This window comes from Manis pentadactyla, chromosome 6, assembly GCF_030020395.1.
Source record: "Manis pentadactyla isolate mManPen7 chromosome 6, mManPen7.hap1, whole genome shotgun sequence".
Lineage (NCBI taxonomy): Eukaryota > Metazoa > Chordata > Mammalia > Pholidota > Manidae > Manis > Manis pentadactyla.
The window spans coordinates 16,928,503-16,954,583 of record NC_080024.1 but is presented as its reverse complement, the minus strand read 5'-3'; the positions used below and the strand labels follow the sequence as shown (position 1 = coordinate 16,954,583).

At 57.2% G+C, this 26,081-nt stretch overlaps 1 protein-coding gene across 2 annotated transcripts; it reads left to right on the top strand.

The window, feature by feature from the left end:
• The first annotated feature begins 4,840 nt into the window (after positions 1-4,840).
• ASIC4 (acid sensing ion channel subunit family member 4) lies at positions 4,841-26,074 on the top strand. Of its 2 annotated transcripts, XM_057503502.1 has the most exons (11): positions 4,841-5,769; positions 19,926-20,070; positions 20,160-20,287; positions 20,477-20,639; positions 21,160-21,216; positions 22,425-22,649; positions 23,188-23,341; positions 24,413-24,504; positions 24,587-24,666; positions 24,988-25,092; positions 25,267-26,074. In XM_057503502.1, exons 1-11 carry the CDS (start codon positions 5,188-5,190, stop codon positions 25,378-25,380), a joined length of 1,845 nt encoding a protein of 614 aa, XP_057359485.1. In that variant the 5' UTR covers positions 4,841-5,187; the 3' UTR covers positions 25,381-26,074. The 2 variants fall into 2 exon arrangements, with proteins under 2 accessions (XP_057359485.1, XP_036770173.2); XM_036914278.2 differs by lacking the exon at positions 22,425-22,649.
• The last annotated feature ends 7 nt before the right edge of the window (positions 26,075-26,081 follow it).

Here is a 26,081-nt window from a genome sequence, read left to right as displayed (position 1 = left end):
TCCCCTCCGCCACCTTGGCCACCTCTGAGCCACGCTCAGCTTTTGTCTGGAGGGAGCGGGGGCCTCACCCCCCAAGCACACCCTTCTGCGAGGTTTGGAGAACCGGAGGGCAGTGGTGATAGTGGGCAGCCAGGTCTGAGGCCTGGGGAAGCCACTGCCCTCCCTCCAAGCGAATACTCCCTGTAGAGGACCCCCCTCTAAACCGCTGCTCCTCACCACCCTGGGTGTGATGGAGTCTCCATCCAGGCAGGGCTGCGGGCAGGGCACCCTTGACTGTGTCCCCCAGGGCTGTTCCGTCGGCCACCTCGAGGCGGCGCTGGCGTGCCCTCAGTCTCTAGCGTCGATTCCTGGCTTCCAGGGCCTGGTCCAGCCACTTCCCCCCAGCCAGCAGTCTGCCGGTACCCTAACTCTCAGCTTATGCCGCCCTCCACTTCGCCCGAGATACACGCAGGGCGTGGGGACTCGCAAAAACGGGAAAGTTCTCCCCAGAAGAGACGGTCAGGAAGCTCATATTTCCTTCTTCCCAGGCGATGACCACCTCTTGGCCCCTGATTAAATCCTGCCCTCCTGCCCCCTTCACAGCGCCTGCTTCTCCCACTCATGTCCTCGGCCCTGGTGTCTTGCCCTCGACTCCCTCCTCCCTGCCCCCACCCCACGCCGCGCCCCCGCCCGTACCCCTCAGAGCTCTAATCCTTCCTGCTGCTATACCGCCTTATCTGCTCCCAGCAGCTTTCGCTGCTGCAAAGCCCTCCCCCCTCCTTCGCAGGATCTTCTCCCCCCTCCATCTCTGGCTCTCTTCTGACCAGGCCCCCAATCCAGCCTGTCTCTGCTTCTCAGGCCCCATGATGGCTACTGGCTGACACCAGATCCGCACCCTAGTGCCCTTTGCCCTCTTTGTAGCCTTAGCTCTGTGGCTGTCCACTGCCCACCCACTCGCACACTGGCCTCTCCCTACCCCAAGTCCACCTGGCAGGCCCCACAGACTGGGTCGGTGTCTGTCCAGCCAATCTTTTTCATCTTTCTTCTCCCTGTTCTTCCTTTCTTGACCCCTCCAGCGGCCTGCCCATGGATCCTGGGCCTGATCACCTTCAGTCGCAGTGACTGCTGCTCGGGCTTGGGCGTCCCCAGAGGGAGATGGGGGTGCTGGTGAGAGCCACAGGAGCGGGGTGCAGAGTGCTGGTGGGCAGTGGGGGCAGGGCCTGGCGGTGGGACGCTAACCCTCTTCAGTCGCTTCAGATCACGTCCGGGCCTCCCCACCCCCCTTCGCTGGAACTCTCATTAACCGCTTCTCCTGCCTCGTCCGCGGCATAAATAACCCAGATAAATCAGCTGCCGTCCGCCCCCCGCCCCTCGGCCCCCGCACAGCCCGTTTGTCACCGCTGCTCGCTCACCAGCCAGGCCTGGCCCAGTCCTGGCCTCCACACCCCCATCTTTGTCCCTTCCTGCCTACATCAGTCCCACACTAGCTCATCCCTTGATCCACACCATAGCCAGGCCTGGGACAGGTGTCAGGTCTGGGGAGGGTGGCCAGGTGTCTTCTGGGAGCAGGGGGTGGCTGGGGACTCTCTCTAGGAGAACGACGCTATCTAGGATTTTTGAGGTCATATCATTTATGAATGGGACCACCCAGGCAAGGAGTCTGGGCTGCACATGGTGAGAAGGGGCAAATTTGGCTACGCTTGGCAGTCCCAGTGCAGGGAGAGGAGGCAAAGCTCCAAGCGCTGCGTGCAGGAAGGGGGTCAGAGGCTCCCTTGGGCCCCCCAGGCTGAATCCTAGGAGGTCTCCTGGTCTGCCTTTGGGGCATTTTCCCCAAATAAAATCTCCTGCACCCTGCCAGGTGCTCTGAGTCAGAACCCTCCTGCCCTCCCTCACCCTCTGCTCCCCGTTCCCGTGCCTGGTCTTGTCAGGCTGTACGGATGCCACTCTAAACTCCGCCTATCAGTCCATCCACCATTCTCTTTCTGTCTAGAAGCCTAGTTCATCCCCCAGGGGGTGGAGTGGGTAGAGAATTGGACTGGGAACAAATCTGGGGAATGGGGATAACTAGTGGGCAGAGGATGCCTGGCTAAGGCTTCACAGCCTAACCCTGCAGCCCCTCCACCTCATGCCCCCACCGCATGCCCTGCACCCACATCCCCAACCTGAGTCCCGGACAGACCCGCCCCCTTTGCTCACTTGCAGTTCAGATCCTGGCCAAGCACACTTGGCCCTGATGCTCACTGCAGGGGGCAGCTGGTCCCCCGAGAGTGGGTGGGGGAAGCAGGGAGGAGATGGGAGAGCTCCGGCACAGGCTGGGGTGGGGGTGGGGAAGAAGCTGGGCCCGGCCCCAGGGACCAGCTGGGCAATGAGCCGGGGAAGCAGCCGGGAGGCTAAATGAGGGAGATTATCACCCAACTGCAGCCGGGCAGAGAGGAGGCAGGCAGGGAAGCGGGGTGAGGGAGGGGGGAAAGGATAGGGGCTGGAGGGGCAGGGGATGTAGGGAGAGGGGGGTGGGGGAAACCGAAGAACCTGGAGGAGTGGGGGAGAAAGGCCAAGGGATGGGCTGAAAGGACGTGGGGGGAGCCCCACTGGGCATAAGCACATTCCTGGAGATGTGAAAGACTGGATGATCTGGACTTGGGGACAGTCAGAGACAGCTGGCTGTGGGGCAGTGGCAGGGGGGCGGGGGTGCTGCATGCCACTGATGGCTGTTCCACTTCCCTGTGGCTTAGTGCCCCCCACCTGGCAAACCACAACCGAACTCCACTCCTCTTAGAGGTTGAGGGCTTCCTGCCATGCCCTCAGGACAGAGGGTGTGATTTGGGATCTTGATGGAGGCCAGTATGTTGGGGGAGTCGGACCCCTGGTCTGAATGGATGGCAGGGCAATTTAGGACCACACACTAAGTCCAGGGCAGAGGTGAGTGGTGGGGAGAGCTTGGGGGGCAGCTCCCCACTTTCTTGGCAGAGTCCCAGACTGAAGTAACCTTAAAAAAGCAATTAAATCACCTTAAAAAAAAAAGAACCAGTAAAGAAAAATCAATACTGGGAGAAAGGGGAAGAGAGGCTGGTGGAGGGGGAGGTAGGGTGGAAGTGCTGGAAGGGTCTCAGAGTCTAGCACAGAGGGGAGAGTCTGGGAGGGGGCTGCCTGGGCAGGGGGCCGAGAGGGGGACTTTTTGTGGTCACTTGGAGTCTCTGCTAACTCAGCAACTGCTCCCAATGCCAGCCCCTTTCCCCTCCGGGACGCTTGCCAGATGCAGTCCCTGACCCCAGGGCTCTTATCTTCCCAGCTTGGGGATCTGGCTTGTGGGGAAGTCCAGCCACAGAGCCCCTGCGGAAGCTACTTTGATGAGAGGCTGGGGACAACCCCAGCAGGGAGCCAGACATGGCCAAGGCTAGGCGTGCCAGCAGGCTCCCTGCTGGGGTGACCGGTGACCACCAGGGCCTGACCTGGACTGATAGCCAGGATAGGCAGAGTGGCTCCCTGTCCCCCAGGGGAGCCATCCCTGGTCCCCTCTCTGAGGCCAGGCAGGGGCTGTGACCAGTGGGGCAGGCCTGACACAGGGGAGGGGTGGCCACTGGGCAGCGGGTGGACTTCGGGCTCTAATCCCCAGCAGCTGCTGTTTCCCTCAGATCGATTCCCTTCTCACTTTTTTTTCAGCTGCTGGTTCTGCGGCTCGGATCGATGGAGCCGCCTCCCCCGCCCCTCTGAGTTTCCTCTCCTTGCTGCTCATTAGTGCCCCGATTAATCAGCACCCCATTTCCTCTGGGGGACAAGTGCCTCATCCCCCGTGGAGGGCTCGTGTTCTCACATGGCCCCCCCGAGAGCACAGGCTGCTCACCGGGACCCCCACCCTGGGAGCACCAAGGCATCCCATCTGGTCTGCCAACAGGGAACCCATCTCTGGCCAGGATAAGAGCCACACACCTGCTTCACCTCCCCGAGAGACCGCAGCCACCCCAGGACTCCCCAGCCCCACCCTGCCCCGCACCCTGCCTGTTTCCTTAGGATCGCACTCCCTCCCACGCAAGCCCAGCACACACTCCTGCTCCTTCCTATACCCTGATTTGGGCTCTTCCCCCCTCCATTCCACACGCTCTCCCCTCTTCATACCTCCTCTTGGCTCCCTGACCTGTTCACCCAATACCCTGTCCCCACCCCCAGCCGGGCTATAGCAATGGATTTGGGAGGTGCCTGGGGAAGCAAAGAGGTCACAGATATGCAAGGCAGCCAGGGTGCCCTCTGTCCCAGATACAGGAGTGACTGAGTTGGTGGGGGCCGCCAGAGTCCCAGAGGGGGCAGGGATTGGGTGAGTGTTGAAGTTGGGAGCAAAGCTCTAGGAAAACAGAATCTTGGTGGAGCCACCCTGTTCCCTTGTCTGTTTTGCCTGCTGTTCTCCTTTGCCCTCCCCTCCCTCATTCAAACAAGTGGCTCTCCCACGGAGTTTCTGGAAGCCAGTGTGAGTGGGGTGGTGGGGTCAGGTGGTGGCTGGTGCTGGAGGCAAGAGTCAGCAGGCCACAGGTGGGGGATGGAGTTGGCTGACCCTTCCTGGGCCATGGTCCAGAAAAGTGGCAGAAGGAGCTGAGGACTCTGGGTTCAGCACTCTTACCTGGGTGGCCTGGGAGTGGGGCCATTCGGGGACCCCATGAGTGGCTAGGATATATATAGCAAGAGTGTGGGGGGCAGCCCATGAGAGCTCAGGAAGAGATGGGGAATCCCTGTCCTGGGCTGGGGGCTGCCCCCTCCCCTGGCCTGGCTCCTGCTGCCCATGCCGCCGGTGGAACGCTGTTGACATGTCCTGAATTATTAAGCATGGGGTGGGCTCCGGAGCACATGCTGAGCGGAGCGGCTGGGGCTGCGCGGCGTGGCGGAGCAGCTCTCACTCCCTCGCTCACTCGCTCGCAGGGACACACGCAGGGGCTGACAGCTGTGCTGGTGCTGATAAGGGAAGCCACAAGGAGACGATCGAGGAGAGAGACAAGCGGCAGCAGAGGCACAGCAGAGGCAGCACCGGGGCTGCGGAGCTGCTGGGAGTGGGAGTGACTCCCCACCTCGGGCCCCCACCCTGTCCCTGTCCTCCTCCCGCTTGCCCTGAGTTTAGAAGAGCAGCCGCTGCCACCACCGCCACTCCGGAGGGCACCAGGGGTTTGCTGGCCAGGGAGGGACAGGGGCAGGGAGGCTCTGGCTGGTCCCAGAAGCCAGGGACAGATGCCGATCGAGATTGTGTGCAAAATCAAATTTGCAGAAGAGGATGCGAAACCCAAGGAGAAAGAGGCAGGGGATGAGCAGAGCCTCCTGGGGGCTGCGCGGGGGACAGCGGCCCCCCGGGACCTGGCCACCTTTGCCAGCACCAGCACTCTGCACGGGCTGGGCAGGGCCTGTGGCCCAGGCCCCCATGGACTTCGCAGAACCCTTTGGGCACTGGCCCTACTCACCTCACTGGCTGCCTTCCTGTACCAGGCAGCCAGCCTGGCCCGGGGCTACCTGACCCGGCCTCACCTGGTGGCAATGGACCCTGCTGCCCCAGCCCCAGTGGCTGGCTTCCCAGCTGTCACCCTCTGCAACATCAACCGTTTCCGGCATTCGGCACTCAGCGACGCCGACATCTTCCACCTGGCCAATCTGACAGGGCTGCCCCCCAAAGACCGGGATGGGCACCGTGCCGCTGGCCTTCGCTACCCGGAGCCGGACATGGTAGACATCCTCAACCGCACTGGCCACCAGCTTGCCGACATGCTCAAGAGCTGCAACTTCAGTGGGCATCACTGCTCCGCCAGCAACTTCTCTGTGGTGAGTGCTGCCAGCTGGCCTGCCTGGCCTGGGGGCAGGGGCAGTGGTGTGTAGGGGCATCCTCAACAGGGCTTCCCTCCCTTCCTTCCACCACCAGAGGTTGGCCTTGTGTCTCCCAAGCCTGGTGTTTCCCTGGGCGTCCCAGCCACACTCACAGGGGCTTACCCTGCTGCTCCTCTTCTTGGCTCTGTGGCTGCTGCAGCACCCAAGACTGGGGCCAGGGGTCTGGCCTGGGCCCCGGGGCCCTGAAACTGCTCAGCTTGCAGGGAAGGGATGCACCATGCCAAGATGAGACCAAGTCTTCTCCTCACCAAAGAAGGGTGATGGGAAGACGGTGTTCTGGGGGCCCCAGCAAGGGAGGGACTCAGGGCTGCCTCTTGGGGAGCTGGCCCCACCGGCAGGCTGGAGAGAACTGAGCTTCGTGGACACTGGGGACCAGTGTCTCTTCTCTATCTCTGTGTCTCACACACACACCCCCTTTCACACTCTCTCACACATCCCTCTTTCATGCTGCCCCTCTGGCTTGTCCTGATTTCCCTCCCTCCGTTTTCCTGGTTCTTGCTGCTCCCTTGCCGGGCTCTGGCTCTTCCACTGAGAATCACTCATTCACTTTCATGTGCATGTCTCTCCCTCACTGCTGCCCAGCGCGTGCACATACACACATGCCTACAGCTCAGGGACACAGTTTCCGCACACTCCCTCTCACACACACTCAGTGTCCCTGTCACTACACTCGCGTGCACACCTGCACACCCACACACCCAGAGAGCTACTCATCTCTGGGCCCACATCCCAGCTCTTATCTTAGCTGCTGAGGACAGGGTAATGCTGTGGTTGCTGTCCCCTCTTGTGACCACCCCCCATTCATCTCAACGCCTGCTCCCCATGGGGGACTGCTGGCGCCATCTCTCACGTATGTGTGAACACAAACACACACCTCTCACAGGGCATAGAGTATCAGCTTGGGCTGCCCTCCCACAGTCAGGTGTGTGAGGTGAGGGGTGTGTCCTGTATGCTGTCTGTATGTGTGTGCTCCATTCATCCACAGTCATGGGGTATCTATTATTCCTGGTGCTTGAGATGCCTGGCCCTAGTCCACAGCTTACTTCCAGCACTGTGTGCGTGTCGGTTTCCATCCTTGTGACCACTGCCCAGTGCATATGCAAATGTGTGGCATCAACATGGTGCCCAGATGCCAGCCCCAGAGATGGGGGACTTCCCCTCCTTATGACCCAGGTTCTCATTAACTGCCTCAGTCTCACCAGGAAACACACTACCAGTAGGTTCCTGGCCCCCGCTATGCCTGCAGCCTCGGGGTCTGCCTGCCATGTTATGGGGAAGTCGGGTAGAAATAGAGGAAGTAATGAAGGAAGACAGGACTGTGTTGTGAGAGGAGTTGAGAGCCCCTGGGTGCTTGTCCGGTTATATATCTCCTCTTCTAGGCAAGATCACCACTCCCGGAGCCAGGGCTGCGACAGTCCCCAAGGAGGTGGAGTACAGAGGGCGAGCATGGCCTCTGGATCCATGCGGCTCCTCTGTCCGGGATCCTCGCCCCTCTGAGTTGAGAGTGGCAGAGCCCAGTCTCAGCAGTTGGTGGGGCAGAAATCAATAGGGCCTTTGTGTCCCTGAGCTACAGAGCTTGCTTCTCAGGCCCTGGTTGGGGGTGGAAAGGGAAGGGAAAGTGTGAGGAAAGCTCAGTGTGCGGAGGGGAGGAAGGAATGGAGAGGGCAAAAAGTAAGGTGAGAGAGGCAGTGGTTTCCTTTCTGCTCCAGGAGAAGAGGAGATGCCTGGAGGCTCTGGAACAGGGAGTATCTCTGAATCTTGGGGACAGCAGGGTGTGCAAGGGTAGACCTCCCACAGATCCTTTCATCTGTACAGCTGGAGAGAGGAGAGTAGGTCTCAAGACTGAGGCTGAGGGGCAGAGGGGCAAAGCAAGCACTGGGGGACAGCAGTTCCCTTTTGGACCCTGTTTCCCCTGTATCTCACCCAGCCTGGACCCCATACCCTTCTGCCCACACCCCAAGTGCTGAGTGTCACTCCTTCTTGAGCCTGGCATTCTAGGGCTGAGTCTGCGCAGATTCACCAAGGCCTGGGATTATGGGTTGGGATAGCGGTGCATGGCACTAGGGAAGACAGGGGTGTGTAATTGGGCAAGATTGAAGAAGGGGTATAGAGACGGAGACGTGGGCTCTCTGGCGGGAACACGAGGGCCAAAACAGACTCTGCAGTGAGAACATGGAGAGCATGATGGGAACCTGGGAGCTATGGAGGGGAGATGGGTACAGGGACCAGTTGGAGGGTGACCTGCTAGAGCATGGTGGTGAGATGGTTGGTGACAGGGACAGGCTTTGTGTAAGGGGCTGTAAGTGTTTTCTGTTGCTTTCCCTGTTTCCTCCTTCCCACTCCCCACTCTGCTGTGACCTTTCCTCTGGAATCCAAGTTAATAAATGTCACATTTTCCAGCCTATTTTTACTCCGGGTAATGCACCCTCCCCCAGTCCCCTAAGCTGCTGTTCTTGCTTCTGTTACCACCGCAATCGCTCTTACCCCCACGCCCCATAATATCCCTCACTGACTCCTAATAGTCACCCACTCACTCAATCAACATGGCATGCTGAATGCCTACTATGTGCCAGGCTTCCCGCAAGGTGGTGTGTGGGGAAAACGAAGAAGGCATGCCCAGGCGCCCAGTCCCTGTCCTCAGGCAGCCTACTGTCTCGTGGCTGGAGTGGGCATAGGGATACTCTAAAGCTTAACCAAAGATGCAAGAGTTAACCAGCCATACAAGCACTGTCATGAGGTGCCAGGATTAATTGCCAAACAAGGTGCATGGCTAGTAAGAGCCTGAGCTTAGAGTGAGGCCACTCTGGGCTGAAGGAGGCTGGAGAGGCTTAAGGGATGAGGCAGGCAGGTGGGCGAGGTTTGGAGAATGGAGAGGAGGGAAGTAGGGAGAGAGAAGAGAGGGGCTCCTGGGTGGTGGGAATGCTGGCCCCATCTCTTCTCCTCTTGCTCTCCCCACAAAACCCATCTCATACCAGCCCACGCCCCCTCCACATCCTGCTTCAACACCACCTGTATGTTCTCTGCCTTCCTCCCCAATTCCTACCACCATCAGCTGCCCCCACCCCAGTACTGTGGGCCTCACACTTTCCCCCCTGTGGCTTGCTCTCAGCCTGCCCCCTTACTAAAAGGCAGAAATCACTCTTTCTCCCTAGGCTTCATTTCTTTAGCTATAAAATGCAAGGGTGGCTCTAAAATTCAACATCTCCTCTCAGCTGGGGACTGTGTGGTGCAGCGGTCAAGTGTGTGGGTCCTGGAGCCAGACCTCTGGATTCGAACCTCGGCTCTACCCTTTAAGCTGTGTATCCCTGGAGAAGTCAAAAAAGCTTCTGTGAAAATCAGTTTTTGTATTTATTGAATCAAACATTAGAACCTAAAAAATTCAGGTGGTTATGAAGATTAGAGATAGCTGCAAAGAGCTTAGCACACTGCCCAGCATGCACACAGTGTGTACTCTGGAAGTGTCAGCTGTCATAAATGCCACCATCCCACCTCCTGCCTCTCTTACCTGACTGTCCCCAGTACCACCTGCTGTTTTCTGACCCATGCTTCAGCATCTTCCCTACTCCCCATCACCTAGCCTTCCCCTCCTCTTGACCCTCTGGCCCTCCCCCTCCCCATCGCCTATTACAGCATTCCTGTGCTATCCAACCCTCCCAAATGTTCATCATGCATGCATATATGCAGGAGTGTGCACACATACAGTAGAGATCAGTGCTATCCCACAGAACATTCTGTGATGATGGACGTGTTCTGTATCTGCACTGTCCAACATGGCAGTCACTAGCCACACTGGCTATTGAACCTCTGAAATGTGATTGGTATGACAGAGAAAATGATTGTTCCATTCAAATAGCTACACATGACTAGTGGCTGCTGCACTGGACAGTGCAGCTCCAGGTGGTCATAGAACAAGGTTCCGACTGCCAGATTAGACAGGGCTAGGAATTACAACTGGGAGCAAAGGATACAAGCTGGTGGTTGTGGGCTATGATTGGAAGTCCAGCCACCTAATCTCTGGGCTGAGGCCCCAGGTTGAGGTGAGGATAGGGCTTGTGTCTGGGGACATCAAGGTGTCTGAAAACACCATATGAGCAGATACACCTTTCTTCCACATTCAGGACATGACCTTGGTCTTTTCCAGCTCATTGTTGGGAAGACTGAGGCATGGGGGAAGGAGAGAATCCTTGAGGAGGTAGGATCAGGACCCAGCCCCACTCTGTAGGGTTCTCAGGGGTCCGGGCAGCCCCTAGGGGGCAGGTGACTGGGGGACCTGTGGGTGCTTCACTGTCTCCATCTCTCGGCTCTCAGACTTCCCTCCCCTCCCACCCCTCCTTCCCCACACACTGGTGACTGCCGTGACTATTAATCACTCGCCCTGTTCTCTTCCTCTCTACTAATCAGGCACAATTATACAAGGCCTCTTCCAGCTGGGCAGTGCCCCTCCCTGCCCTCCTCCCTCCTCCCCCCCGCCCCCAGCTGCCATCCAGGACAGCTCTGACGCAAGGGGAGCTGCAGGCGAGCCCTCTCACCCTCTCTGGCTTCCCCAGCCTCCGAGGCCCCTCAGCAACAGCCTTCCTTCCTTCCAAGCTTCCTCCTGAGCCCACCCCCTTTCCTGGTGGGGTCAGGCCAGTACTGGTAATCTCTACCCACTTGTTGGTTGGGGGAGGGGCTACTCCACAAACACCCCAACTCCCTGCCTTTGCCTCTGCAGGCTCCTGCCTCTTGGCCCCTAGACTCAGGAAGGGAGGAGTTCCCACTGAGGCTGGTCGGCTGGTCCAGGCCTCTTACCTATCAGATGAACGTATCTCTGACCCTCAACCCGTCCAACCCCCTGCCCCCTGTCCCCTCTGGTCCCATCTTCTCAAGGCATAAAACTTGAGAACATTTAGTTCAGTATCTAGTTCAGGGGTGGTCCTGCCTTAGGAGCAAGCAGGTTAGGTAGGGAAGGGCACTGATAGGGATGGGTGGTCCGAGGAGAACTAAAGATCACTTACGAAGTGAGCCCTCTGCCCCAGCTGTTACCCTACGGTCAGAGATGCCCAGCGTTGGGGGGTTCCCAGTTTGTCCAGAGAAACCTCAAATCTTGATTAATAAAAAATTTCCTGAACAAAATGAAAAAAAATTCCTTGAAAGCTATTTACAACTTAGATTGCAGAACCCAGTGTGCTCGCCCCGGCCCCCGGCTGCTGCCCCTCAGGCCCTCCTGAAGGGGGCGCGCTCAGCCTGTCTGCTTTCCATTGGCCAGTGGAGTTGGAGGAAGGCATTTGAGTGGTGCGGCGGAGGGGCCGCGGCGCAGGCGGTTACTGTTCCAGAGGGCTGGTCTGCGAGGGCAGCGGGGAGGGTCACGAGGGATGTGCCCCATCCGGCCCCACTCAGCAGCCCTGTGGCCTCTTCATTAATCAGGAATCAGCCCCGAGCTGGGCTCATTATCAGCTCAGCTTCTCGTGGCACTGCCGGAAGATGCTGATTAGCATTTGAAGAAATGGCCCACGCACGTCCCCCTCCTGTCTTCCCTCTTTCTCCCCTACCCTGGCGCCTTCCTGGACCCCCCACCCCTGCCCTTCTGCAGGGAAGAATCCGACCTCTCTCATGGCTGGCAGCAGTGCTGCTTCTGCCAGGCTCCGGCCGGGGGTAGAAGGACCAGGAATGGGGGGGCAGGGAGGCAAGAGCACCCCAGAAGTCCTAGGAGTTCTGAGCCTCATGGCTGCTCAGGTTGCTGCCCCGAGTCAGGAGGTCCCACTGGGCAGAACAGGGAAGCGAATGCGGGCTGGAGACAGGGTGGGTGGTCAGTGAGAGACGGACAGCCACTCTGCAGCAGGAGAGAAGGTAGCCTCAGGCTGGTGAGTTATCAGTGTTTCCCTGCCCTTCCAGGATATCCAGGCAATGCCACCGTCTTAGACCAGCTGGACAGAGGGGGTGGGGACAGCCAGAACAGCGGACAGGAGGCCTGAGTTTTTTTTTGGCAAATCATGGTGGAGGCTTAGGGTCTTGGAGCCATCCCAGAGGGGTGGGGGTGGGAGGCAGGAGGACAGAGACCTGGAGGGTGGAGATAGCAAGATTAAGGGTGCTCCCGTCTTTTCCGTCAGGCGAGGGGGTGTCTGCACTTCTCAAGCCGGGGCTGGAAGCGCTGGAAATTCAGCCCACTGCCCAAATGTTCATCATGCCCTTGGGACAGCCGTTTTGGGTTAGAGGGGGAGTAGTTCCAGAGAGACAGGCATAGTCTGCAGCAGCCGAGGCAGCAGCGAGAGTTCAGAGAGGAGCCACGGCATGATTAAGGGGAAATGGAGGATTGATTTAGGAGGAAAGATTAAAGGAGCTAAATCCGTGGCGCTTGGCTCAGCGGTGACTAAGCGTGGACAGGATAATAGCTTACAAATGTGTGAAAGGTGTAAATACCAAGCGGGGGGAGGGGAGGCGGCTCGGTGGGCCGAGGGAGCAGGGACGGGGGCTGGGCAGGCCCTCGGGAGAGCTGGGGGCCCCTGGGTGGCTGCTGGGCAGGGCTGGCCCGTCTCCACCGGGAGTGCGGGGTAAGGGAAGCAGGGTGTTGGGGAGCCCCGGCTTCCAAGCAGGGGTTCCGTTTCTGGGGCGCAGCGTTGCCGACTAGGTGCTGACCACCACGTCCCACTCCCGCCCCTCTGAGGATCGGAGGTCGCGGGTTCAAATCCCGTCGGAATCCCTCTGTATCCCTCCGCACAAGGCCCTTCCCGCTGCTGCCCAGCTCGCCTGCCGCTCCCGGCCCTGCAGCCACCTCCTCTGGCCTCCCGCCCAGCCGTCCCGGCTCGCGCCCCCTCGCCCCTTCCCGGCCGCGGCGGCGGCAGTGTCTCCCTCGGTGGTGTGGAAGCCTCTCGCGGTGCTGTGTGCGGAGGTCACTTTGCCGAGGAGCCGGGAGCCGGGGGAATGCAAATGAGGCAAACCCAGGGAGGAGGGCGGAGGCGCCCGTAGGAAACCGGAGGGAGGGCGCTCGGGCGCCTTGATGGATGCCTGCCCCGCGGGAGGGAGGAGGGGGCGACAAGGAGCGCTAGGCTGTGGGTGCGGTCCTCTGCGCGCGGCGGACTGGGCCTGGTCGCCCGGGTGCATGTGCCGAGCGGGGAGCGACGGGACCCGGAGCGGAGCACAGCCACCCACCGCCACCATCCCAGCCCGGGCTCCTGACCTCCCGTCCGGCAGCGAGTGTGTGCTCCACTGTGTAAGGAAAACTCTTGAAGAACAACTTTGCATCAAGGGGAGGGAATGTCAGGGAAGGCATTCGTTACAAACTACAAATATTCCCTGCTGGAAAACTGACCTTCTGGGCTTTCAGGCCTACGCGGTGGCTACTTGGTAACAGGTTTGGCGGTTTACCTGTTCTGGAGGCCCTGAGCTCTCACCTCCCGCGGAAACGCGGAGCGCGCCTGTACTCCCGGCCTTGTCCTGTGGCCCCAAGCTCTCCCAGGCCCCCAGCGGGTCTTAGCCTGTCGTCTTGCAGCCTTGACCGTCTCTCTCCTACTTATCCTCCACCACAGCTCACACATTTACATTTGACCAAACACTATGCCCATGTCCTGGACTCACAAGAACTTCTACCTGGGGGAGGGCGTCTCCCTGAAAAGCTCTTGGAGGTGGGAGCTAAGGGGCTGTGTTGGCCATGTGGTGGGGAGGGGCCAGGTCTCCTGGCGGGCAGGGAGGTGTATGTGGGGTATTCTCCCTCTGTTTTGACTGGGGCAGTATCTGATGCCCTTGCTGGGTGAATGAGTGGGCTTACTCTAGGCAGCTTTACTCTCCAACCCAAATGGAACCCCTACTCCACTGTCCAAGGGCTTATGCCAACACCCCCACCCTGCCCCATCACAGTACTAATCACAACAAGCAACGATCTGTGAATACCTGTGACTGTGGTTCTGTATTTTGCTCCTCATGCTGTACACCTGTATGGACCTGGTTCATAGTGTGGTGGCTCAATAAACATGTTCTGAATGAATGAACTGCCTCTGCAGCCAGAGAGCAAGCTCCTTTAGGGCAAAGACTGTTTCATTCTCTGAGTCATCCCCAGCACCAAGCACAGTGCCTGCCATATTGTACAGCCTCAAGGAACAATGCTGGACAAATAAGTGTTGTCTGAATACCACCCATTTCTTGAGCACCTGCTATTTGTTGGTGCTGTGCCAGATGCATGTCATCACACAGTGGCTATGAGCACTCCTCCAGTGCCAGATCTGCCATGTCATGACCCTGGCAGCTTCCTTACCCTCTCTGGTCCTCCATTATCTTGTCTGTAAAATGGAAATAATTAAGAGACCTCCATTATAAGGTTTTAGTGAGGAGTAAGGAGTTAATTCATATACAGTGCTTGGCACAGAGTAAGCACTAAATGTTTCATATTACTATTATTTATGTACATTATCTCTTTCCTTATAACACCTGTGAGGAGTGCCTATTATTCCCATTCTGCAGATAAAAATGGAGGATCAGAGAGGTTAAATGACTGAATCCACAGACAGTAAGGGCAGGGTCCTGATGGAAGCCAGGTTGGACTGCAGGCCTGTACCTGTATGTGATTTCACTTTGTAGATGCCTTCCACATACTTTCTCTCTTTTGAGACTTAATGACCACCCTGTGAAATAAGTCAGGCAGGAATTTTTATCCCTACTTGACTGATGAGGAAACTGAGGTCCAGAGAAGTCAATAAATCACACTATTAACTAAGGTTATGCAGGCTATCACTGGTAGAGCTGGAGCTGGGACCAGGTCTACTGAGTCCCAGCAGGGTCACTGAGGTTGGTGAAGAATGCTGGGGTCAGCTGGGGAAGCAAACTGGATTCTAGTATTGAATTTGCCTTGTTTTTTTCTCTGTGCCCTTGGATATGTACCTTGCTTCTATTTTGGCTTTTGTACAAGAAGAGTTTTTGTCTGAGTGACCGACCTTCAAGTTCTGTTCAGTGCAGATACCCCAGGTGTTTTGAGTTGGCGCCGTGGACCAACCATGGTGCGTGCCATGGTTCCTTCCTCTGCCCCTGGTGAGGCTAGAGAAGTGGGAGTCTCTGAACCTGGACCATCCCTGAGTAAAGTGGGGGCCTGAGAGCTGTCTGCTCTGGGGTGCTAGTCACTGTCCAGGGCAGATGAAGATGCACCCCCTTCCACTGGCCCACTCTGGACCTCAGGGCACTGCAGGGTTAAGGGGAGTTCATACCAGGAGCCTAAGTCAGAGGCATGGAGCCGGACCACATCAGGAGAGGGCTGATGGAATTTGAGAGATGAAGCTGCCGTGGGAAAATGGGGTAGGGGAGATGCCAGGGCCTTGGCAGAGGCTGGGTGCCCAGAAGGCACTGGAGATAAAGCCCAGGCCTTGGATTAGCTCTGGGATTAGCCCAGCCTCAGCTGCTCTTGGCTGCTTATCTCCTGCAGGCCTGGGGCCCTCTCCCCCACAGTCCTGGCCCTGCTAATTGCCTGTTAACCCTGTGGGCTCTGTGGCTGTAGGAGGATGAGATGATGGGGAGGGGAGGGGGAGAATGCAAGCCAGCCAGCCAAGGGGAGCTTTCTGGGGGAAATGGGAGCTGTGGATAGATGCAACTCCAGGGACTGAGAGAAGCCACTGTTCAGGGAGCAAGCCCTGGACAGCTCTCTCCAGCCCCTGAGCATTGTCTGGGGCAGATCTGGATGACTGACAGGGAGAAGGAGGGGAAAAGACCCCTGGGAGGGTTCCTGGCTTGGGGGCTGGAGAGGAGTGCCTCAGGCCCCGGGAAAAGTCTAGGAGGAAGACAAGGGACCAGGGATTGGGCAGCTAGACTAAAGGATAAACAGGCTAGAGAAGCAAAGGGCAAGGGAACGGAGAGGCCAGGAGGCTGCCAGGCCAGTGGGAGAGAAAGACAGGCCAGGGGGCATGGACAGCCAAACAGGGCAAAGGACAGAGAACAGAGGCCAGATGAATAACTGATCAGATGCTGAGGACTGACAGGCCAGGAGGATAGAGAAGGAACCAAGAGACAGACTGAGGTCAGGCATCAGAGGCTAGGGAGACAGAGACCCAGCCTGGGGTCCAGGCCAAGAAAGGGTGAGGTGGTCCGAGAGGGACAAGTAGAGGGCTGGCCAGAAGAAAGGTGGTGTAGGGGTCGGAGGGTCTGCATGCCGCACAGACAGATTCCTGTCTAGAAGCTTTTCAGTTTGGGACCAGAGGGACTCTGGGAGGCCAGGTGCTCAGCCCATGGCCAGGAGGGTGGGCCTGGGCGTAAAGGCAGAGAGCAAGGTGGGGCCAAGAAGAGGGAGGGCCAAACTGGAGGAAGAAGTGGGGGTCTGAGATGGGGACAGGGCCCAAAGGTTGTGGGCTGGTGGTGGGTGGTCTGGAGATAGACCCTCATGGCACATCCTGGCCCTGAACCCGCCCCTTTCCATGGCTGGGCACTGGACTCTCAACTCCTGTACACATACCCTCCTTCTGGGCCAGTCCATGGGGGACAGAGCTGTGGACAGCTGTGGGACCTTGTGGCTGAGCAGCCGTGCCGTCTCCATGGAAGAGGCTGTGGGCTGTGCCGCCACCTGAGTTCTGCCACTTAGGAGCCTGTGGCTCCGCCTGCCACTGCCTGCCTGGCCCAGGGACTGTCTCCGGGGCAACGCTCCGTTCTGCCCATCAGTTGGGTCTGACCTGGGTTGTGCAGGTAGCCCTGCCCTGTCAATCTGGCCTGTCCATTCCCTGCAGAGTATCTCCATCAGACCCAGACTACTGCCACCCTTGTCCCTTGGTCTCCCCTGCTCTGTACAGCTACCTCAAGGGCAGGGGTGACAGAGGCTCCCTCCAAAGCCATTGGAGCCAAAGCCTTCCTGGTTGGGGCTTCCCCACTCAGGGCGTGTGTCTGTGTGTATATATTGGAAGTATCGGGTAGGAAGGCTGCCCCAGCCCCACCCAGGGTTGGGATCCCACCACTCATACATTTGCTGAACACCCAGCAGCAGGTGTTTTATAAGCACTAATTGCTTTGGCATTGGTCTCAGTATTTTTGATTCTCTGCTGTCATTTTACTTGCTGTGTGCCTTCAGTCAAGTCACATTCCCTCTCTGAGCCTTCTTACCATTAAACAGGGCAATAATACTAATCTCATGTAGTTTGGAGGCTCAAAGGAGAAAGCAGACCAAAAGTGGCAAGCACAGAACCTGGTATTAAGTGGTGCTTTTGGCTAGTGTCCATTTGGTATCCCTTCCCTCCACCTCACACCTTCTCCAAATTGTGCTGGGCTCTGGGGATGTCAAGATGGTAAAAGGGGGCCCCCAGCCTCAGGGAGTCCCTGGTCCTATGGGTGAGGGTGAGCTGTGGAGAGTCTATGATGGTGCCTGGTGGTCAGGGTCAGCTGGGATGGTGCTGCAAGTGAGTAATGCAATACTTGGGTTCCCCGTGCAATCCATGGCTTTGTTTAGCCTCTCAACTAGAGTGCAAGCTCAAAACTGGCTGTGTCAGCAAGAGCTGATTTCACCATCTTCTTGGCTCTAAATAGGAAGAGGGTGGGTGTTTTGAGATTTGGGGCAAATACTTACGTATTCCCCCCATCTACCTTTCCCACAGCACTGGCGGCCTAAGAAGCTTGCACCCAGCTCCCACCCAGGTTGCCACTCTTCCAGTGAGATGCTATGAGAGTGCAGGTCTAGAGGGAGGGCTGTCTCGCTGGGCTCTGGCCCCTTCATATAGGGCCTTTCTACTCAAAGTGTGGTCTGCAGGTTTTCAGAAATGCAGAATCTCAGTCCTGCCCCCAATATACATTTGCTGAATCTGAATCTGCATTTTAACAAGATCCCCAGGGGCTTTGTGTGCCCTTTAAAGTTTGAGAAGCATTGACCTTGGAGACCTTGAAACCAGCTCACCTCTCTTAGCCTCAATTTCCTTATCTGTATGGTGTTGTAGGGTGGTTGTGAGGATTCAGTTGGAAAGAGCATGGCAAGATTTAGCTCAGTGCCTGGGGCAGAGCAGCAGTGTCCACTCGTGCCTCACAGATGGAGATACAGAGCTGGGAATTGACCTGCGTTATACAGACAGTCAAGGACTGGAACCCAGAAGCTGGTGAGGGTGCAGAAAGAGGAGGGGAGGGACAGGTAGGGAACTGAGAGGCAGCAGTTAAGGAGAACAGAGTGAGGAAGATTAGAGACGTGGAGAGGAAGGGAAGGAGGACTCGGCGAAAAGGGGACAGGAGTTGAGTCATATTCCGGTCTCATTGCAGCAGACTGGGGCTGGGGCTTGGGTTAGGGTTGGCTTGGGGTGGGGTGGGGCAGACAGCTGCCAGCGATGGGTTGTGGGAACAGCTTGAATCTTGCATCTAAATGAGTTCCAACACTCCCACCAATTAGCTGTGTGACCTTGTGCAAATCACACCGCCTCTCTGAGCAGTGATTTCCTCATCCGTGGTAATCAGAGGAATTAAACCTACCTGGTACCAGAATTGCTGAGTAGATGAAATGGGACAGCAGAAGATATTGCTGTGTTTTATAAATTGCATGGTGCTTGTTGTGAACCTGTTTTGTTTAGGAATCTGAGGCAGAGTATTTGGGCGATAGAAGAACCGTGTGAGGGGAGAGAGGGCCAGTGGCATGGTTAACCTAGCTGGGGGGGAGACCTAACCCTGCCCCACTACAAGGGTGCCCCCAGGCACCCAGTGCTTCTTAGAACTCCTTACTCCCACTGTCCTCAAACCAGCCCCTCTCCCTTCTACACCCTACCTCTGACGTGAGGCATTTGGGGTGTCTTTTCCCCAACACTGCCTCCAGCCTTTTCTCCTGGCTTTTACCAGTGTGCAATGTTCCTATGGAGAGGGGAGGAGGAGGAGAGAGGGACTGAGCGCAATGACCCATCGCCCCCAGGGAAGGTGCTGCCTGTGATGGGTGTGACCCGAGGGCTCCTTTCTTCAGGGTGAGCCTGGCGGGGGGAACTTGTGTCCACCTCTCCCTCAATGCCTCCCCACCCCAAGTACTGCGCTTCTCCCTCCACTGCGAAGTCCGCAGTAGAAGCCTTAGCTTCCATATCCGGGGCGCCACCACCATCTGGCGTCCATTCTGGAGAACACTCCACAGAGGAAAACGGCAAAGGGCTTCGTTCAGCGCAGCATTATCAATGTCCCTTGGGCTCGGTCACTGCGCCAGGTGCTGGAGCCCCAGACAGGCTCACTGCTCCTGTGTGGCTCTGGGGATTGGATGGGAGATAGACTTTGAACAAGGAGACAGGTGAACAAGATCATTTTGGGTCTTGATAAGTACTTTGAGCAAACCAACAAACACATTGATGGGTGGACAGTGACACTGAACATGTGCGGTATGTGAGTGTGTGTCTGAAGAAGGAACACTTAAGCTGAGACTTAAGAAAGGGACAACTAGCCGTGCCGGGGGTTGGGGAGCATTCCAGGAAAGGGAATGTGTGAATACAGGCCTGGGGAAGGAAGGCGCTCAGTAAGTTTGAATTTGTCACACAGAGGTGGGAGTGGAGTGTCAGGACAGGTAGTCAAGGATTACATCACATGGAAACCTTCAGACTAGGGAAGGACTTTGGCTTTATTCTCTGGTAAATGTTGGGTTTTAAGCCTGCAGGGGATTGATTGGTTCTAAGCACTTTAGATGAGCTCTGGCTGCTGTGTGGAGAACAGCCTGGAGCAAGAGGTGAGGGTGGATGAGGGGACACCAGCTAGGAGCCCACCACCATGGCCAGAGGGATGGTGAAGGTGAAAGATGGGCAACAACGTGGAAGGATATGGATGGATTCTAAATAGATTTCAGATGGAGAATTGCCTGGGACAACTGCTGGATTGGATGTAGGGGTGAGGGAGAGGGTGATTTCAGGGATTCTGACCTGAGAAACTAGGTAGATAATATGCCCCTTTATTCAAAGGAGAATGGGGGTGGACAGCATTTGGAAAGACATCAAGAGTTCTGCTATTGGTATGCTGAGCTGGAGGTACTTTTTTAATCATCTAGGAAAGGATGTCTATAGAAAAGATGGCATTTCAGGGGAAGCTGAGCTGTAGATTGGTTGCTGGAATATGGGACAGGGGTGGCCAAGCAGGTCTGGTGGCCCTCGCAGGGGACAGGGAGCCCTAAGCCTAAGGACTTGTCTTAGCCCCTCCTTCCATCTCCCCTCTTCCTCCCCCAGGTCTATACTCGCTATGGGAAGTGTTATACCTTCAATGCAGATCCCCAGAGCTGGCTGCCCAGCCGGGCCGGGGGCATGGGCAGTGGCCTGGAGATCATGCTGGACATCCAGCAGGAGGAGTACCTGCCCATCTGGAGAGAGACAAGTATGCAGGCGGGAAAGGGGCAGGGGCCAGGCTGGGGGCTCCAGCCTGGGTCCTCTTCCTGAGATGGAACCACCATCTCCACTGTGCAGATGAGACATCGTTTGAGGCCGGCATCCGAGTGCAGATCCACAGCCAGGAGGAGCCACCCTATATCCACCAGTTGGGCTTTGGTGTGTCCCCAGGCTTCCAGACCTTTGTCTCCTGCCAGGAACAGCGGGTGAGCACCTCCAGCTTACCTGGGTTGGGCACAGGGCTGGGCCTTTGGGCTCAGGGGGATGCTGGCCAGACCTGCCCTCCAGGAACTCACAGCCCACCAGCCCACCATGGACTTTGTTGGGGCTGTGGGGCGCTGGAGGGCTGGGTGGAATACTCTTGGGCGTGACCCTACCGTGCCCCGCCTCTGCAGCTGACCTATCTGCCCCAGCCCTGGGGCAACTGCCGGGTGGAGAATGGGCTTCAGGAGCCTGAGCTTCAGGGCTACTCAGCCTACAGTGTGTCTGCCTGCCGGCTGCGCTGTGAAAAGGAGGCTGTACTCCAGCGCTGCCACTGCCGGATGGTGCACATGCCAGGTGGGCATCCCATCCCTCGCCAGCCCTCAATGCTGCCTGACAGGCTCCAGAACCTCCAGGGGCAGAGCACTGCTCATGTGCACAGGCACATACATGTGTACAACAGCACATGTGCATGTCTATACCATGTAAGCGTGTATGCGTATGTGTTTGGGATTTTATAGGTGTTTTCACATATGCATATGGGAGTGCATGCATGCATGCTTGTGTGCATGCTAATACATATTTATGCATAAATGTGCTTATGTACATCCATGTGTGTGTACTTGTGGAGGTTGTGTGCATGTGCTTAAATAAGGGGAACATGTGTGCACATGTGTGTGTGCAAGTGTGCACGTTTGCATGCAAAAATGCATGCACACATTTTCATGCTTCTATGCACGAGCAGGTATACATTCATGTATGTACATGTATTTGCAAACCGGCACGTGTGTGTGCATGTGTCCGTGTGCCCACATTGGGATTGTGCTGGGGGAGAGGGAATGGAACCATGGACTCCAGGAATTTTCTCTCCTTTCAGGCAATGAGACCATCTGCCCACCAAATATCTACATCGAATGTGCCGACCACACCCTGGGTCCGTGCTGCCTGCTACCTTCTTCCCTACCTCTCCATCACCCTCCTCTTCATTTCTTTGTCCACCCTTCTCCTCACTGCCTTGGCCTCCTTCTTCCCTGGGGAGGGGTTTTTCCTGGGGGTTGAGCCTTATGCCACCTTCAGGAGGGTGGGGGGCGGTTCTGAGGACCTTTGCAGGTATGGACACTCCGGTAAGTGGCAGGGAGGGAGTTGCAGAGAACCCAGGACTCAGAGTAAAGGGTTGGGCTTCTCCACTTGGTTCAGCAAGTGAGCCTGCCCTTTCTGGAAAAATGAAATGATTTCTCTCCTGCTCTGAGAAAAGATGCATTGCTGGCATCAGTGTGGGTAAGGCAAACCCCGTCTATCCATAGATCTCACCTGGGCTGCAATTCATTAATTCATCCGTCCATTCATTCATTCATTCATCCTACAGACATTTACAGCCTAGGCTGGTGCTGAAGGTGAAGGTGGCAACAAGAACCCGACTTCTGTGGAGCATACTCCTTGGCAGGAATGTCGACATAACGCCATGTGTTAGTCCTTGGATAGAGGACCTCAGGGGTGCTACAAGTCCCCGGGGAGCATGCAGCTCCACTGGGAAGGCAGGGAGGATTCCTAGAGGAAGTGACAGATTAGCTGAGACTTGGCGGGTGTGAAAGAGTCAGCCAGGTAGAAAGGGGGTCATGTTCTAGGTGGTGGGAACAACGTGTGCCAAAGACCTGTGCCCAGAGACAGCATGTGCATCTGGGGCACTGTAAGGTCAGTGTGACTGGAGGCAGAGAATGGAAGAGGGGGCAGAAAGAGTGGAGGAGGCTTTGGAAAGCCAACAATGACTTAAGGCAAGGAAAGAATGGCGTCTGATTTTAGGCAGGTGATTGGGCCACGGGGAGGGAGAAGAAATGGGTTTGAGATCCTGGGACAGCAGATGCCATCAAGGCCCTCTAGGTCGCACACTCCAACTTCCCCAGCCAAAGGGGTGATTGAAGAGTGTTAGATGAGGGAGCAGGTGTGTGAGCAGGGGTAAGGGAGCCATGGAAAATGGTGAAATGCCACAGAATGAGCAACACTAGGGAGCCTTCATACCCCAGGCCTGAAGGGGTAAAAGAAGGGTATGCCTCTGGGAGCTGTTCAGTGCACATTGAATGAACGCTGTGCTGAGGGACAGGGACAAGCTGACCTGCACTGAGGCTTGGGTCTGGTCCCCTGCAGCCAGTCTCAAAATGCTGAGCATCCTGTGGAGCACAGTGACATCCTTGTGGCTGAGACAGGAGCTGTGGCCTCAAGAGAAGGAATGCAGCCTCTGCCACCCACGGCCTGGCAGTGAGGAAGCTGGGGGAGGATATACCCTGAAATCTCTCCCCTCCTTGCCCTCTGACCCTACTGAGGCCTCCCACTGGCCAAACCCAACTAAAAGCCAGAGGACACGGAGTCCAGGTGATACATTTAGCAGATCAGTCTCCTAGGCACAGAGTAAGGTAGAGGAGAGTGGAAAGTGGATCCGAAGGGGCAAACAGAGAAATCCAGCATACCAAGCACAGTATTTGTTCCTCTGTCCCTCCATCTACGCATCCATCTACTCATCCATCTGCCTATGTGAAAATACCTAAAATCCCCTTCACCCCAGCATCCTCTCCAAGCCCCTGTGTGTCTGAGGCCTCACGTGGTTGATGAGCTCTGGTGAACGGGCTGTGCCCTCCCTCTGAGCCAGGGGGACCTCTCTGCGCCAGTGGGTGGGAGGCAGAGGAATAAGCCGGCAGGAAGGTGCTGGGGGGCTCTCCCCTCACTCATTATCTGAAGCTGGTCCAGGAAGGGATCCCCAACTAGTCTCCTACAGGCAGCACCAGGGTGGCCAGTAGAGACCGCAGTGTGGACATGCCTGCCTCAGGACATCCCCTGGCCTTCTCCCTGCAGCCAGTGGGCCTCTGGGCCACCTGCCCCCACCCCCACTGCAGCTGGTGCCTCTGTGTTGCAGACTCCCTGGGTGGGGGTTCCGAGGGCCCATGTTTCTGCCCTACCCCCTGCAACCTGACCCGCTACGGGAAAGAGATCTCCATGGTCAGGATCCCCAACAGGGGCTCAGCCCGGTACCTGGCAAGGAAGTACAACCGCAATGAGACCTACATACGGTATGTGGGGGGGTAGGAGGAGGGGATCTTCAACAGGCCTGGTGCGCAGTGGAGGCTGGGAGCGGGCTGCATGTGCTAATAATGTCTTCTGCCAGGAATGCTTTTCATGATCCTTTTCTTCTAACTAACCATACCCATCCTCCAAGTCACACCCTGTGTCTCCACCTCCAGGAAAGCCCTTCTCGGTCCGAATCCCCTTCATCCGAGCTCCCCCTGTACCCTGTACATATCTCTGTCATTGCCCTCACCCATTGTGTGGAGCCCTCTGGTCTATTTCCTCCCAGCAACCTGGGAGCTCTTCAGTGCATGTTGAGTGAATGCTGTGCACAGGGAGAAGGACAAGATGGCTTGCAGGAGGTGCCACACCAAGCCTTGCATCTGATCCCCTGCAGCCAGTCTCAAATTGCTGAGCATCCTAAGGGGACAGAAATAATTACAATACAAAGCTCATGCCCCAATTTGTGGATGATATGTCTGATGGTGTGGCACTGATTCTCCGGCCCCAGCTGAGATTAATGTGGGTGGGGCAGGGGAAGCCGGGAAGGTGGGCGGACCTCTGAGGAGCCTGGGTTTGGGTCTGTGAGGAGAAGACAGGGGAGGCATCCCAGCTAAGAACTGTGGGATGATGCAGAGACCAGGCTGAGGCCGTGTGGAGAGAAGAGAAAGCAGTTTGATAGGAAAGCACAGTGCAACAGGTCATGGGCAGTCTTGAGAATCCGGAAGAGGAATTTTGGAGAGGACTTGAGTGATAGGGCCACTGAAAGTTCTACAGAGGTATAGGGGTGAAGCAAAGTGAACACTATTTGCTGCTTTTAAGAAGAGGCCAGGAAGGACTCCATCAGGCCCAGGAATTGTATTTTGTGCTCCTGGGCCCTTTGCTAACCCTCAAAATATGAAGCTGACATGCATCTGGGACTTTCTTCCCTCACAGCCTTTGGGAGTCTGAGGGTAGTCCCTGGCTTCTCAGCGCAGGGGCCTCAGATCAGGATCTGCTGGACCTGGGATGTCTCTTGCCAGCTGCCTTCTCAGGAAGATGGCTCTACAGGGACACCCTGCTTCCTGTCTCTGCAGGGAGAACTTCCTGGTCCTAGACATCTTTTTTGAAGCCCTGACCTCTGAGGCCATGGAGCAGCGAGCAGCCTATGGCCTATCAGCCCTGCTGGGTGAGACCTGGCCCTGGCCCAGATCTCAGCGGGGTGGACCAGCCCAGCCTGCTCCTTCTGACCCTACTCTTGTGCCCCCCAGGAGACCTCGGGGGACAGATGGGCCTGTTCATTGGGGCAAGCATCCTCACACTGCTGGAGATCCTTGACTACATCTATGAGGCAAGAGATGGGAGGTCTGGTGGGGGCCACCCAGAAAGGGCGTACAGGGTGGGGACTGTGGGAAAGCAGAGAGAAGGGCAGGCTTCTTGGTGGAGCTGGCCGGGCTAGGAAATCAAGCTCGGGGTTCCTTGCCAGGTTCCCTGACTGGCTGGAAGGCCTGAAGGTGGTAAGGGGTCTGGAGAAGGGGATGGAATAGGAGGAATGGGGAACCCTAGAGGGGGTTTGCTGGGGCAGCAAGTCCTGTAAGGTGGGCCTCATGAGGCCCACCTTTCTCTACCAGTTTCCTGAGCCCATTGCTATTCTGTCACCCTGAACCCCAAGGTGTCCTGGGATCGACTGAAGAGGGTATGGCGGCGTCCCAGGACTCCCCTGAGGACCTCCACGGGGGGCATCTCCACTTTGGGGCTGCAGGAGCTGAAGGAGCAGGTGAGGACAGTGCCCCTCCCAGGTCTGAGTGCCTCCCTAACTGCTGAACTAGCCTGGGAGGGATTCTTGGGGTCCCCTGGTGCCTCTGCCCAAGGGGACAAGGAAAGGCTGGCTGTGGAAGGCTTGGGGGCACAGCTTGTCCTCTCTCTGTCCCACTCCCTCTTCACCTTGCAGAGTCCCTGCCCAAGCCGGGGCCATGCTGAGGGCGGGGGTGCCAGCAGTCTGCTCCCCAACCACCACCACCCACATGGCCCCCCGGGAGGCCTCTTTGAAGACTTTGCCTGCTAGGATGGTGCTGTGTCTGAAAGGACCCAGGAGTCTGGGACCCCTCCCCAGATCCTCAACATAGCCTCCTCCTGCTCCTGGGACAGGCCTGGGGGCAGCCCAAGACTGAAGGGGGGAGGGCGGTGCTCACAAGGAGGGTGGGGACTCAGTTCCTGCTCTCGCTGGCCCAGCGCCAGCTGCTTTGCACAAGGGTCCTACTTGTCCACACCTCCCCCGCCCACTGGGCTGGTGCCCAGGAAGGCTGGAGGGGAGAAGAAAGGAGAGAAGTGGAGAAAGGGGCCCACACCAGCAGGGGTGGAACCCTCTGTATATTTGTATATATTTAGGGGGGACAGGGAGGGGGTGGGGGTACAGATGTAGAAGGCAGGTAGGGCTACAAGGGTAGGTAATGCCAGCCAGGGTCCCAGCCCTAGAGTGCCACAGGAGAGGGCGAGCCCCTAGGGCTCAGGAGTGCTGGACTGGTCCCTCTCCAGGCCCAGCTCCCCTTTGGCAGGGGGAGTGGGTGACCCAGCAGGCCTGGCCCCCACCTTGAGTCCCCTCCACAAGGAGCAGGCAGACCTATCAGACCTTGGCTGAGCTTCGGGGTGGGGAAGCGAGCCTTCTCAGACCTCTCTGCCTCTAGTCTGGTTTTATAAAGTGCTGATAAAATTGGGAATAAAGAGGCATAAAGAATTCTCTGTGCATATGTGACCAAGCTGGGAGTT

Bases quoted from the DNA above. Each gene is read 5' to 3' on its own strand.
- ASIC4 (XM_057503502.1), top strand. From the start codon at position 5,188: ATGCCGATCGAGATTGTGTGCAAAATCAAATTTGCAGAAGAGGATGCG. The intron at 23,342-24,412 runs GTATGTGGGGGG...CTGTCTCTGCAG, and splicing joins CGCAATGAGACCTACATACG to GGAGAACTTCCTGGTCCTAG. The intron at 25,093-25,266 runs GTGAGGACAGTG...TTCACCTTGCAG, and splicing joins TGCAGGAGCTGAAGGAGCAG to AGTCCCTGCCCAAGCCGGGG.